General features: G+C 43.9%; 1 protein-coding gene across 1 annotated transcript; it reads left to right on the top strand.

The window, feature by feature from the left end:
• The first annotated feature begins 4,840 nt into the window (after positions 1–4,840).
• On the top strand, positions 4,841–14,718 carry LOC124143977 (carboxypeptidase inhibitor SmCI-like). Its single transcript, XM_046513175.2, has 4 exons — positions 4,841–4,973; positions 7,321–7,406; positions 9,091–9,496; positions 13,829–14,718. Exons 2-4 carry the CDS (start codon positions 7,337–7,339, stop codon positions 14,079–14,081), a joined length of 729 nt encoding a protein of 242 aa, XP_046369131.1. The 5' UTR covers positions 4,841–4,973; positions 7,321–7,336; the 3' UTR covers positions 14,082–14,718.
• Positions 14,719–15,535: the final 817 nt, after the last annotated feature.

Here is a 15,535-nt window from a genome sequence, read left to right as displayed (position 1 = left end):
CGCCAAAACTGAAATATGATACCCCTTCTCTCCTCCACTGCCCCGTGAATTTTACCAGGCAGGATAGTAAACTCCCTGTTTACTTATCTTTGGCTGCAGCAACTAGGTAAGTTAGTAGAATCTACAATTTTCTCAATGTGTGACCACCTCATCTATTTCATATTTGGGTCTATGCATAAAGGTTAAGAGAGACAAAACACTCTCCACAAGATGTATTCCTGCTGTCGGCAATTTAATAGGAAAAGAATTCGAACGAAAACAGCAAGTGCAGATTTATTCTAAGTCCAGTGAGAGAAACCTGACACGGACTACAGAAATATGCGCATGTGACTTCGTTATAATAATGTAGTCTTTGTAAAACATCTTATCCACCAAGAGACGAGTCATTTGGAGAAAATTTTAGATGCGCATATTACATGTGTAAAATAACAAAATGTTTGTCAACAAATTTGTTTTGTCGACACTCCTCTCATGGTACATGTTGCATTACACGTGCATAGCTATAGCCATGGTACACGGCATGGAGTCTGTACTAGGAAATGTATACGAGTTCTCTACACTTGAGAGAGTTGGAACTAAACAATTTATAAGTTTAGAGTGGTGTCGTTTTAGAAATATGCCTGATCGATTAAATAAACATGTTAATTTATGGGCGGAAAGGCTTGCAGCCAATCACAAGAACTGGAACTCACATTTTTCGGCAAAATTGGCCGACCTAAACAAACAACATATATTCATCATCGCCACTGGTTTAAATACGAAAGCTATTTCCAGCAAAATACAAGATGTCCTTATTGAAAAATGTCTGAAAAGCTGGCAGGAACTTTTATGGTAAGATAACGTTCACACTGGTACTAGCAAACTCCGTACGTATTGGATTTTAAAAGATTGTTATTGCTGTGAAAGCTATGTCAAGAGCTATATGCCCCGAGTTACAGATCTGCCTTTACAAAACTTAGTTGTGGTATTGCACCTTCAAGAATCGAAGCTGGGAGATATATCAGTGTAAAGGTTGAAGACAGAGTGTGCTTTAATTGTAATGATTATCTTGAAGATAAAAAAACATGTTTTATTCCCATGTCCACTGTATTATAACCTAAGGTATACACTATTTACGGGTATAACGGCTAAAATGTCTAACTTTTTAAACCTGTCTAGCAATGAGAAATTGTGTGTCCTTTTTAAACATGAGGTACTAGTATATGTCACTGCCGTGTCGTCTCTCATTATTTTATGTGAGTGGCGCTGTATTATTATTTTTGTATAAATGCCTAATTTATGCATGTTTTTATGGTGGAAGCGAAAATAAAATATCTGTCTGTCTATCTGGAAGGAAGGAAACCATTTCTAAGTTTAGATAGGATGTGTTACCGAACTACCCAAGCTCTGAGGCTTTCATACCAACACGTCCACCATATGATAAATGTTACAAAGACGCTAGGGGTCGTCTCAAAAACAAAACGGGAAGTAAAGGATATTAGACAGCTTTGATACATACAGTGCACAGGCTTTATGAGCAGAAGGTACCCCCGATAAGTAGGAGAATTCGGGAGTAAATAAAAGACATAATTAATGTTTCCCGGACTACATTAATTATTGCTCTCCACGAGATGGGATTTCCATACGCTGCACGTGGCGATGACCGATCAGTCATCAGGGGGAAGTATTCCATGTTGTCAAATAGATCACATGATCTCCGCACCATTCACGACTATCGCTGTCAGGGCAACCAGAATATTTACCTTGATGAAACCTGGGTTAATAACAATCATTCCACAGACTACACGTGGCTACCGTCAGAGGGACGAAAAGCACCCTTTGTACCATCAGGTAAAGGTAATCAGGTCATTGCTTTGTACGCCGGAACCCGTGATCTGTGGCTTGTTGATGGCTAGTTTCCCAGGCGAGAAGGAAAATTGGTGATGATCATAAGAAAATGAGAGGTGATATGTTCATAGATTAGTTGGAACATCAGCTACTGCACAATCTAAACAGCCCCAGTGTTGTTGGCATGGATAACGCCAGTTATCACAACGTCCGGGAACTAGATACTGTCGCGCTAACCATGAGTAGTCGGAGAGAGTGAGTTGGGTTTAATCCCCGCTTTTAACAGTATTCCAGTTATATCGCGGCGTGTCAGCTTAATGTGGGAGGAAAGCCCGAAGTGAGGCAGGTCTCAGACGTTTACCACTTCGGTGAAACCCATGAGCACGGGTATGGTGCTGACAAACCTAGAAACATAATAGGGGCGAACCGAGATTCGAACCCACAATCATAGGTTTCTGGCGTGCCCAAGGGACGCAACTATGCACAGCGAATCGCGGCGCCTTAGACGACTGGGCCACCAGTGCCCCATGAGTAGTCTGAAGGCGACCACGCAGGAATAGCTGACATCTTGCAATGTCGACTTCAGACCATCTGAAACGAAAGTTCAACTCATGGAGAAAATTCGCCTGAATAAGACCAGCAAAGAACAAGACTGTAGTCCTGGTGGCACAACACGGTCATGTTGTCTTACGTGCGCCAGTCAGACATTGTGAGCTCAACCCTATTGTGCATATCTTGGCTCACTGTGAAGGGTTCGTGGCAAGACATAACACAACATTCAAACACACACATGGCAAAGGGGTGATCATCACAGCCTTTCCTAGAATTAGACTAGAGGTATGGCAAAAGGCTGAAGATCATGTTTTGAAACCCAACGTCAGTTCCGCCAACGTCACGGCGTAGTAACCATAACTGGAATGCTGTTAACAGCGGCGTTAAACAAAACTCACTCACTCATCTGTAGAACAACAAATATTTCTTGATTAAAAACCCAAACCTTCCAATACTCATCCCGTTTCGTAGCTTTTAATTATTCCATCATTTTCCCAAGCGAAGTAATGCAATACATATCTTAATTATCACCACGTCAATGCATTTCTCAATGAAGTACGATAACAGCTGGTCAGGCTCGCTGACTTGGTTGGTGCACGTCATCGTATCCCAATAGCGTAGATCGATGCTCATGATATCAATCACTGGATTGTCTGGTCCAGACTCGATTATTTACAGACCGCCGTCATATAGCTGGAATATTGCTGAGTGCGGCGTTAAACAACAAACCAACTAAGAACAATAACAACACTATTTTGAGACAACCCCCGATTCAGGTTCACATGTACCAGTGAGAATGCACGGGCCGGTGTGAGGTCGTCACTTCGGGACAGGTGTTAGGTGATTACATCCGGTTATAAGTCGTTTCATACATACATGACAACACGCGGATATTTTCATCATTTTACCTGTAAATGTAACTTTCAAGGCTAATCACAATGTTAGGACAGGCTATATTAGGTAGAATCGTGTTTTTTTATATATTATGCTATTTTCATAGCCCTGTTTTTCATATTTATCAAATGAAGCCAGGAAAGCATTTTCCTCGCATTTCCGACGTAACTTCAGCAAACATTTACTAACTGGTTAGTAAAGTCTACTAACAGGTTGGTGTCTGAGTGGACAGTGAAATTCACTCCGTTGGCTAACTTGCTGACTATTTTTGTCAATGCAGTCTCACTGGACTATTTTATTTCTAGCTCGGGTGGGTAAATCAGTGGAAGGGAATTGTCTATTTGATGCTTCTTGTCTAAAAGTCTTTACCCAAAACTTTACATGGACGTTATCAATGAGGAAGTCCAGCATTTCAATTACTGTTTTCTCAGTACACTTCATATGGCATTCGCTTTCATTTTTGACAAATTGACCTGAAGCTCTCAAGAGAGATATGTGTTCACCACATTTTTTAACAAAAGCCCCATGGATCAAGGAATGAGGTTTTCTCTTAAACTTGCCATGTGGGATAGTGGAGTACAAAGTTGAAAATTCAAATGTTTTGACAGAATTGAACTTGGTTCTTTTCTGTAACTGTAAAAAGTCAAGCAAATGTTTTGAGTTTTTGAGAATCCCCATGGCATTAATTCCGCTTGACTCACATACTTTCTGTGAATATAAAGAAAGTCCTTCTTTGAGTGTATTAAGGATTATGGTTAATCTTTGAGACAGGGATTAGGTGGTACATTTGCTGGAACCAGCTATATATCTGTCTTTGTATGGATTTCTATGGAGCTTTAGAATCCGGTACTAACAAGGAATGGACATGTCTTCAAGTTTTTGAGTCAAGTCAAAAGTTGTATGGTTTTGGCAATGTTTTCCTTAGTAAACATACTGGCCTTATATGTGGCATTATTTGAAAACAATTAATCTAGTGATACTTACAACAAAGAAAACCGTTAGGGATCATGAATATTTTTGGGGATATGTTCATGAAATTGTGTACTCAGTCATCTCTACAAAAACACATCCCCAAAACTATTCATCATTCCTAACTTTTTTGTTCAGAATATTATGTGCTTGGAATATTGACTTTCACACATGCGCCGGATATTGTGATTGTATGTATGAAAACAAGGCAAGAAGTGTTGCCTTGACCTTCATGACAATTTACCATTGCCCCAGGCATATCCTGCTTTTGTTCAATTATCGTATCAACAGAGCGCCATGACGAGTACAACGTTTACGATAATTCCAATTTAATAAGCCCCGTCTCAATTATCTCCTCGTCACGGAACTGATTCCACCGTATGAAATTACGGATGTCTGTGAAATAGTCTGCATTTAACACTCCCGATTTTCATATTTATATGATATACCATATTTTTTTGTTTTGCTTGTGTTATAAATATGGAGAAAAAATGTGGTATTTATTCTTTTTGTATGGGAATAAGGGCTCATTCGTGAAGGTCTCTGCAATCTGTCCATGTGATAATGACAACATGTGAGCCGTAAATTGGCTGCAATTATCTTACCGTCACAGACAGTGGCCCGATAACTTGATAACCCGTGTCATTGATGGTGACTCGATATGTCAGCAGCACGACTATAAGGGACAGCATCTAACAGCTGGGTGACACTGGAACAGGACCAAGTTGCATGTAAGTATCACACTGCTTCACTTTAGCGTTAGACCCGTTAACATCTGGGGTAGAATAGGTCTTCAGCAACCCATGCTTGCCGTAAGAGGCGACTATGCTTGTCTTCAGAGACGACTAACAGGATCGGGTGGTCAGGCTCGCTGACTTGGTTGGTGCATGTCATTGTATCCCAATTGCGCGGATTGATGCTCATGATGTCAGTCACTGGATTGTCTAGTCCAGACTTGATTATTTACAGACCACCGTTAGACCTGCATTACTTCAGGCTTTGCTCGACCGCCTCTGTGGTATAGTGGTAGAGCTTCGATCCCCGGCGGCGTCATACCAAAAGACGTTATGTCAGGCGCTCGGCATTAAGGGGCTGAAACAAGGACTAGTCGGCTCGGAGTCAGTATACTGTGTTTGAGTGGGTATTCATGTTTAACTCCGGCATGGTATCTCAGTGAGCTAGCACTATAAATCGGCATCAGTCCGGACTAGTACAAGCAGCCACACACACTCACACACACACACACGTCGCTATATAAGTGCAATAATCTTGGGACCGACGTTAAACCCCATGTCACCTCATCTCGCGCTTTCCTCCCATAATAAGCTGACGCGCTTTCATATAACTGAAATACTGTTAAAAGCGCCGTTAAACCCAACTCGCTCACTCACTCTTAAAGGGAAAGTGACACGAATTCATTTGACAACAATGCACTTACTTATTTTTTTGGCACACTCGATTATAAGTTTGTCTAAACCAGTTGAGCACACTCTCACTCTGAAGCTGTTCACTCTCGATGCTGTTCAATCGAGCATTATCTAGCCCAGTTGGGCAGAGTCTCCCCTGTGCAGCTGTAGTTTCTGCATTTTTTAAAACTTCAGGCTGATATTACACTGAAAGGCAAAAGAAACGTCATGTGGATGTATCATATAAATATCTTTATTTTCAAATGCTTATATATGTAAGTAAAGACATGGGAGAAAGTCAGTGTTTGACCCACATGAAATTAACAGTCTGGGGAACGTTATTGCGAATTGTGATTTTGGGGAGGCACCAGAAGACAACACAGCTGGGGGGTTCAAAATCAGTACCTGGTGTGGCCACCACGGGCGTTGACTACAGCCACACATCTCCTGTACATGGAGTGGACTAGCCTGTTAATGAAGGCCATTGGGATATGGGCCCATATCCTCAGGAACGCTACACGCAGTTCTGCTGCAGTTGTCGGCCTTGGGCGTACGTCGTTGAGTCGGCGTTGGATCTCATCCCACAAGTGTTCAATGGGATTCAAATCCGGACGGAGGGCAGGCCAAGGCATGATTTGGATGTTGTGCTGCTGGAGGAAGTCCCTGCTGACTCTGGCAGCGTGGGGACGGGCGTTGTCTTGCTGAAAGGTATGGTTTTGATGACGGGCAAAAAAAGGCACGATATGGGGTCTGAGGACTTGTTCAATGTAGCGGAGAGCTGTGATGCCATTACCCCTGCCTGGACCAATATTCTGAAAGACCACAGGTCCCGCTCTCTGGTTCAGTCCGATTCCACCCCAAACAATGATGCTTGGGCCGCCCCACGCGTCTCGTTCCATAACGTTCGCCCCTCCTTTGCCAGACCCTGACTCTGACATCCACCGTTGAAACACAGTAGCGACTTTCATTAGTGAAGATGATTCTTCTCCATTGCTGTTGACGCCAATTTTGATGCTGCCTGGCCCATTGCAGTCGGGCCTCTCGGTGACGATCTCTCAGGATGGGTACACGAGCTGGACGGTGGCACGAGATGTTGTTGGCAGTTAGGCGACGTCGGACTGTACGATCACTGATGGCACGCTGGTGGTTGCCAATGGTTTGCCGAGCTGTTTCAGTGGCCAATTGGAATCGGTTCTGCAGATGTTGGCGTATCATGAACCGATCTTGTCTGGGAGTAGTGACAAGGTCGTCGTCGGTGGTGTTGGTGGTGTTTTGGCGATGTTGCAAACGATATATTGTTCTGACGTTGACATTGAATGCAAACGACCTGTGCACTCTGGCCTGCTTTGCAGTCTTCCGATCGCTTGTTGTCTCTAATCTTGGTATGGCTGATGAATCGAAATAACGAAAGCCAGCTTAACAGTTTTGGGGGTCTTTTATACCCATACCATACACGTTATGCACGTGCATCATGTTTTTGACAAGACTTTTCCGCAACTGAGTCCCATTGCACTTTTGTAGGCTGCGTTTGGGCAGTTGTAAAATGGACTTTAAGGCAACAAAAAGAAGCATTAGAACGATTAATGAGTTTATTAACCACAGAACATGTAACTGCCAGTGTCTGTTAAGTTTCATCAGTATTTTCAGAAGTGACGTTTCTTTTGCCTTTCAGTGTACCTACACCAGTGATGAATCCCCGCCTCGCGCTGACTCTGGTCGTTCTGTGTTTCCTGGGCACCGCGACCGTGGAGGCGTACGGTAAGCTAATACCCAATGATGACATCTTGCGTTGCAGGATATAAGTGAGTATGGTTTTACGCCGCTTTTAGCAATATCCCAGCACTATCACGGCGGGGGTCACCAGAAATGGGCTTCACACATTGTACAATGTGGGGAATCGAATCCGTGCATTCGGCGTGACGAGCGAACGCTTTAACCACCTGTCTACCCTACCATCCCTTGTAGAACCACAAAATTTTCTTCATATAAAACTGATTAAGGACAAGAATACTGGCTTTGTCTTTCGTATTCATCATTAAAATTATGTCGGTAGACTGCTTCGTCATGTTCGAATCCCAGAGGGACGATGGGGTATCCTCGTGAAAAAAAAACATTGGCTCATCACACTGAAAACCCAGGTTCGATACCGTAACAGGGTCCAATGTATGAAGTCTAGTTCTAGTGCCCAGCTCCTGCCGTGATACGACTGGGGTATTGCTAAAAGCGGCGTACTCTACTCATTCTGAGATTCGAGGGGGCACGGGTGGCCCAGTCGTCTAAGGCGCCGCGATTCGCTGTGCAGAGTTGCGTCCCTTGGGCACGCCAGAAACCTATGATTGTGGGTTCGAATCCCGGTTCGCCCCAATTATGTTTCTAGGTTTGTCAGCACCATACCCGTGCTCGTGGGTTTCACCGAAGTGGTAAACGTCTGAGACCTGCATCACTTCGGGCTTTCCTCCCACATTAAGCTGATACGCCGTGATATGACTGGAATACTGTTAAAAGCGGCGTTAAACCCAACTCACTTACTCACTCACTCACTGAGATTCGAACTCGATCCTTGGCCCGTTATCACCATGCGTGTGCTTGTAGGTTTCATCAAGGTTGTCAACGTCGGGCTGTCCTCCCAGGGATAGATCGGAATACTGGCCAGAGCGGCGTAAAACTAAATTCACTCGCTCACATAGTCTTCTTTCGTCACCTCAGTTTTGGTCTTTGGCTTATGGCGATCTATAGCCCGTTTTCATAATGCATTTTTATGAATTGTGATATACTTTTATGATTCCCTGTGATAAGTCTAGTTTTTTTACTGTCCGTTCTTGACAGGCTTTTATAGTTGTAAATGTATTTATTATGTACAACATTTTAAATCACGATATGGCTGAAATACTTCCGATAAATTTTAACTCACTAACTCTTGGTCAAATCAACCCGTGTTTGAAACATGACTTATTATGAGGTGTGTGTGTGTGCGTGTGCGTGTGCGTGTGCGTGTGCGTGTGTGTGTGTGTGTAACATGAATACCCCACTCACAGTATACTGACTCAGAGCCGACCAGTCCTTGTTTTAGTCCCTTAATGCCGAGCGCCGGACAGGGTAACACCAAGTACCATCTCTTAACGTCTAATCGTATGACGCAGTCGGGGATCGACCTCACGTCTCGGGAGAGATGCTTTACCCACGGAACCACGAAGTCGACCTGACTTGTTATAACCTATGATATTAAACCAAGATGATAACGTCACGCTATTTGATTCTGAAATAGGAATTCACAGATCATTTCACACGTAAAAATGACGCAACGATAGGTCATTATTCAAAATTATACAGAAATTATATATCAACCATAATATGATTTAAATCGGGGAAATCACTCGAATTTGTTCATTCCGGAAGTAATAGATTTTCTTGTTTCTCAATCACGTCTTCACATATGCTACAGACTGTTCCGCAGCGCCTGTTCGCCGTACCTGCACGTCCAACAGTGACAAGAAGCGGATATTCTTTAACACCACCTCCCAGAAATGTGACACTTTCGACTGGCGCACCTGTACCACAGAAGACAACAGTTTCTCTGATTGGGACTCCTGCACACATGCATGTGTCTGCCCCCTTCCTCCAGCTTCCACGCCGTGCGTTTCCGGCCCCGGCGTCTACCACGGAAACTACTTCTTCAACACAGACTCCAACAAATGTGCGACGTTCCCTGCAGGACACCAAGGCTGTAGCCAAAACCAGAACGCCTTCGAAAGTGAAAGTAGCTGCAAGATGTCATGTGTCTGCAACATGCCACGTGCTTCTGGCTCCTGCAGTGGCAAAGACAAAGCCTACTACTTCAATGGAGCAAGGTAAGGGGACAATTTAGTATTCGAGGTAGTTGTTGGGCGAGGGGATTCGTGTTTAAGACTTAATAATTGTTCGGTGGCTGCTTGAAAACATGCATTTTTTTAAAGAAGGAGCCGAGGATTTTTTTCATTTTCACAACACGTGAACATCAGGACATGGAGGCACGGGTGGCCCAGTCGTCTAAGGCGCCGCGATTCGCTGTGCGGCCCTTGGGCACGCCAGAAACCTATGAGTGTGGGTTCGAATCCCGGTTCGCTCCAATTATGTTTCTAGGTTTGTCAGCACCATACCCGTGCTCGTGGGTTTCCCAGAAGTGGTAAACGCCTGAGACATGCATCACTTCGGGCTTTCCTCCAACATTAAGCTAACACGCTGTGATAAAACTGGAATACTGTTAAAAGCGGCGTTAAACCTAACTCACTCACATCAGGACATACATTCTTCAAGGCCTCAGTAAAGCTTTCAAAATATTTTATGGTGGACACGTGGAGGACATTTCCAAATTTGACGCATCAGTGGCAAAAATTATGCCCATTGCAATTTCCTATTGACTTGAACCATATATTCTCGGGTTGTTTTAGGTGAATAATTGACTTGCCTTTGCATGTGTTTGTGACGGGTGTCATCGATGGGGCAGTATGCGCTAGATTTTTCTCAAACCCCTAATATCATCACTAATTGATAGTGATTCATAAACACATGCTCGTGAAATAGTCATCTTCCCGAGGCAAGAGAGTTAACTGACTTTAAAAGTCCAGTTTCCACCCTTGCCGCACTAGGCTTGAATTACTGGGTTCGATCGTAGCGCCACCAGTGGCTATTACCAGTTATGCCCCTTCTAAGCCTCTCCTATGTACCAATCAAATTCCACCTCTCGTATCACTTGCGTTTGCTTCACACAAAATGGTGGCGCCCCGTCAGGACGATCTGATCGATAATCAAGATCTACATTGTGATAAAACGGGTCTTACATCGCGAAATGCATCAAATCACGTGAGTACCTTGATTAGAAACATGAAAAGATTTGGAAAATATCTGCTGACAAGTTGGCGGTACACATGCTTTGCAAATCCTTCAATCGACCGAATTCTGCACGACAGTTTATGAACCAGATTTCGATTTCGGTTCGCGATTTTGATTGGATTATGCATAGACTCGTTAGTCCAGCCAACATGTAACTCAATAATACCAGCCTAGTTCGGCAAGGGTGGAAACTGGACTTTTATAGTCAGTTAACTCCCTTGACTCGGGAAGACGGAAATAGTCGGCATCGTACAATCGACTCTGCTGTTAGCAGATATTTCTTATGAATATGGAAATGGCTTGGTAGCTATTGTTCCAGTATCTCTACACTCCGTGTTCCCTAGGGCCTTAGGGTTATAAACTTAAAACCTAAACCAAAAAGCAGTTTTAGATCTAAATACGGACCATGACCGCACGTGTTATCAGCCATACTTGTTAGCAGTCATTAACAAAAAAAGAAAAACACAAGAAAACAAAAGTCTTTACGGCCATTTGTCATGCCACGCCTTTCAAATGTGCAACGTGAACGTGCCACCGGCATGTTGCAGACGGGAACGTCCGTACCTGAAGTCGCAAGGATGATGGGTTGTAGTCGACGGACCGTTTATGTACAGACGTGTCTACAGAAAACGGGTACCACCGCTGATCGCCCTCGGCCAGGTCGACCACGTGTGACGTCATATGCAGAGGATCGTCAGATTGTCTTACGTCATCTCCGTAACCGAATTTTGACGGCTACATCAACCAGAAATGAACTGTTTAGGGGTAGACTGAGTGCGCAAACTGTTCGAAACCGTCTGTGAACTGCTCACCTTCAAGCACGACGGCCATACTGCGGGCCGATTCTGACTCAATTACACAGACGTCAACGTCAATTGTGGGCACAGTGACACTTACGATGGACTCAGAGGAATTGGAATCAAGTCGTCTTCAGTGATGAATCCCGATTTAATCTTCGATTTGCTGATGGTAGGGCGAGGGTGTGGAGGCGCCGTCATGAACGTTACGCCCAGTGTTGTGTACAGGAAGTTGACAGATTTCGAGGCGGAAGTGTCATGGTGTGGGGTGCTTTCTGTGGCAATGCACGGTCCAGGCTTCTTGTCATCCGTGGCAACCTCAACGCTGCTGCTTATCGCGACCAGGTACTGGCACCAGAACTTCTGCCTTTTATGGCAGCACATGGACCAGGTTTGATCTTCCAACACGACAATGCCAGACCCCACACAGGAATTTTGACAAGGAATTTCCTTCAGAATGCGGGAGTCAACGTCATGGACTGGCCGTCAAGGTCTCCCGACCTCAATCCCATCGAACACGTCTGGGATGCTCTTGGCAGAAGTCTGCGCACTCTCCAGAACCAACCACAGAATTTGCAAGATCTTGGCACCATTTTCCAGCAACAATGGCGTCGTCTTCCCAATCAAGTGTTCACAAGCATCACAAGGTCCATGCGGAGGCGTTGTGTGGCAGTTGTCAACGCACATGGTGGCCATACACGCTACTGAACTTGTGTGCCATCAGATTCTCGTGCTTGGGACTTATGATTTAAACTGTTGATGTTATTATCGAATACTGTAGGTGCTTGGAACTAATTATGGTTACCACCGTTAATTAAAATCCTTCTTTTGACATGAATGATTAAAAATTGCCTTCTCTGATACATTTGTCCGTTGTATATCATATATGGGATTACTTTTAAAAATGTGAAGTTTATAATTTGACTCAGTATATATGAGAAACCTTATTTCTCCAAACACTGTAAACATACTTTCAGATATATTTAAGCGATGAAACTTGGCAAAACTGATCAAGGTTGAAATTACGGTGTCAAATGTTCTTAAAGTGAAACACAACACTAGTCTCTGAGAAAATGGCATCACAAGTCAGTATCTCGTGTGTCCGCCATCTGCATTGATGACTGCCGTGCAACGTCGATACATGGAATGGATGAGGCGGTTGATGAAGCCATAGGCACTTGAGCCCATACTCCGAGGAACGCCTGACGCAGTTCAGCTGCAATTATCGGCCTTTATCGGACGTCATTCAGACTCTCTCTCTTTGCCATCTGCTGTTGAGATACAGTAACGGCTCTCGTCAACTTCTCTTCTCCAGTGCTGGTAGCGCCAATGCTGGTGCTGTATGCCCACTGTAGACGGACCCGGCGATGACGTGGTGTCAGAATGGGTCCTCGGTGTGGCCTGTGACAGTGGAGGTGTCTGCTCGTCAATCCTCGACGCACGGTGTCCGCACTAATGTGTCGCTGGTGTGTCCCCATGGTCTGTCGAGCAGTTTCCGCAGCAGTAACAAAGCGACCTTGAAGATGCTGTCGCACAATCTGACGATCCTGACGTCAGGTGGTGACCCTTGGTCTTCCAGTACGTGGTCGGTCATCTATAGTGTTGGTGGTCTGGTACTGTTGCTGGAGCCTGTATATGGTCCTTACGTGGACTTGGAATTCCTTGGCTACTTGCCAGGCGGTTTGTCCAGCTTGCAATCGTCCAAGTGCTTGGTGTCTCTGATTTCTTGTCAATCTTGGCATGTGGTAGCAATTCAATAACGAATGAACGTTATCCGATCTGGGTTGATTTTTATAGGGCAAGAAATGGAGGAACGCATGTGCATTTCAATTTGCACGGAACTCACGTGCATCGGGTTACCATGGCGGTTGCCGTAATGCGTTTGGGCGATCGGTTTTATTGTCATCTGGTTTGTTTATTTTTGAAACTTGGACAAAAATTACCCAGATAATTAAATGAAAACTTTTCATGCAATGTTACTTGGGGTGACGTTTCTTTTGCGGTTCAGTATATATTATGAGGCGATGGGGTAGCCTAGTTGTTGAAATGTTTTCTCGTCACGCCGAAAATCCGGGTTGGATTCCTAACACTGGTCCAATATTTGAAGCCTATTTCGGGTATCCCCTTCCGTGATTTAGCTGGAATATTGCTGAACGTTAGCGTTAGCGTTAAACCACACTCGCTTACTCATACGTGATGTTATTTCTCAGTGGAGAGTTGTCGAACCTAGGTGGGCCAGAAATCAATGCTCGTGGGTTCGAATCGCAGATTCGCCCCCATTACCATCCAGTGCTTATGGGTTTCACCAAAGCGCTACAGGTTTGAGATATGCATCATTTCGGGATTTCTTACCACCTTAATCAGACACGCTGTGATCCATCTGAACCACCGTACAAAACTGCGTGAACTAACTAATTGTAATTCAATCTGTTGTTAAATATCGATTAGTTTGTTGTTATAATTGTAGGTATCAGGTTGCCCATATTTCAAATTCATTATTCTTTATTGTGACAGCAAGCGATGTGAGGAGTTCACGTACAGTGGGTGTGGCGGGAATGCGAACAGGTTCGCCAGCAAGGAGGAGTGTAAGGAGCAGTGCCTGTGCGGCCTGCCCCCTCGTACAGGGAGCTTCTCGTGCATGGCCTACATGCCGAGTGTGTTCTACAACAAGACGTCAAAGAGGTGCGAGAATTTTATCTACGGGGGATGCGCGGGGACAAGCAACCGCTTCTATTCCGTTGAGGACTGCAATGCTGCATGTCCCTGAACAACGGAAAACAGAACTCTGATGAACAGTTTGTCAATGTCAACGTCCTTATCAATTCAATGTCCCATGTCCCTGAACAATGGAAAACAGAACTCTGATTTATAGTTTGTCGATGTCAACGTCCTTATCAGTTCAATGTCGCATGTCCCTGAACAATGGAAAACAGAACTCTGATTTATAGTTTGTCGATGTCAATGTCCTTATCAATTCAATGTTGCATGTCATTGAAATAACCCAGAACTCTGATGAATAGTTTATTAGTGTCAATGTCCTTATCAATTCAATGTTGCATGTCATTGAAGTAAATTCGATGCATGGTATCTCGATGTAAGTTTATGAATGGAAACGTTTTGACGCATCAGTGGCAAAAATGATGTCGATTGCAATTCCCTATTGACTTGTACCATATATTCTCGTGTTGTTTTAGGTGAATAATTGACTTGCCTTTGCATGTCTTTTTGGTCCTAATTGACAGCCCTTATTGTCAGCCCTTAATGTCAATACAATGTTGAATGTCATAAACATGATCTTGAACCAGTAGTCTGTCAGTGGTATATTTGCAAATGTACACGTGATTTTGTGTTTTCTATCTCTGTTCAATGTTGCATGTCACTAAAATACACTCTTTGCAATTGTTTATCAATGTCGTTACGTTTTAAATTAACAAAAAGAAGATTTTGATTTCTTTATCCACTTGAATGGAGTCCTATTAAAGTTTTACTCTTTGTGCCGGATATACAGGTTTTAGCCCATAGGGGCGTTATGTCTGTCGCCTTTTTAGGGGCGGTCGGGTAGCCTAGTGGTTAAAGCGTTCGCTCGTCACGCAGAAGACCCGGGTTCGATTCCCGACATGGGTACAATGTGTGAAGCCCATTTCTGGTGTCCCCGCCGTGATATTGCTGGAATATTGCTTAAAGCTGCGTAAAACCATACTCACTCACTCACTGTCGCCTTTTCTTGGGATTCTTTGTCGTGAAATATGGCTGGATAATTGCGAAAAAACGGCTTCAATTCACATTCATTTATATTTAGGTTGTCCTTGAAACTACAAGCAATAGTACCAATGTTTACCATTATAGAATGGTTGATGTTCTTTATAAGTGTTATGGTCAGGTCCTTGAATAATGGAACTTTGGCTATCCAGTTGATTAACGAAAGCTTTGATTATTGATCAACCACTTACTCACTAACTTTTCATGAGACCGCCTCCGTGGTGTAGGTTTTGTGTGTTTGTTGTGTAACGCCGTACTCAGCAATATTCCAGCTGTATGACGGAGTCTGGAAATAATCGAGTCAGTGATTGACATCATGAGCATCGTTGCTTTCGTTCTTTCTCTTTGTTTGTTTGTATGTTGTTTAACACAGCGCTCAGCAATATTCCACCTATATGACGGCGGTATATAAATAATCGAGTCTGGACCAGACAATCCAGTGGTTGCCATCATGAACGTCGA

Source organism: Haliotis rufescens, unplaced genomic scaffold (assembly GCF_023055435.1).
Source record: "Haliotis rufescens isolate VD_foot unplaced genomic scaffold, xgHalRufe1.0.p SCAF_319, whole genome shotgun sequence".
Classification (NCBI taxonomy): Eukaryota; Metazoa; Mollusca; class Gastropoda; order Lepetellida; family Haliotidae; genus Haliotis; species Haliotis rufescens.
The sequence above is the reverse complement of the archived record's forward strand: the minus strand, read 5'-3'. Positions and strand labels throughout refer to the sequence as shown.

Excerpts from the sequence above, each read along its gene's own strand:
- LOC124143977 (XM_046513175.2), top strand. The coding sequence starts at position 7,337 with ATGAATCCCCGCCTCGCGCTGACTCTGGTCGTTCTGTGTTTCCTGGGC. Across the intron at positions 7,407-9,090 it reads CGCGACCGTGGAGGCGTACG|ACTGTTCCGCAGCGCCTGTT; the intron begins GTAAGCTAATAC and ends CATATGCTACAG. Across the intron at positions 9,497-13,828 it reads TACTACTTCAATGGAGCAAG|CAAGCGATGTGAGGAGTTCA; the intron begins GTAAGGGGACAA and ends TTATTGTGACAG.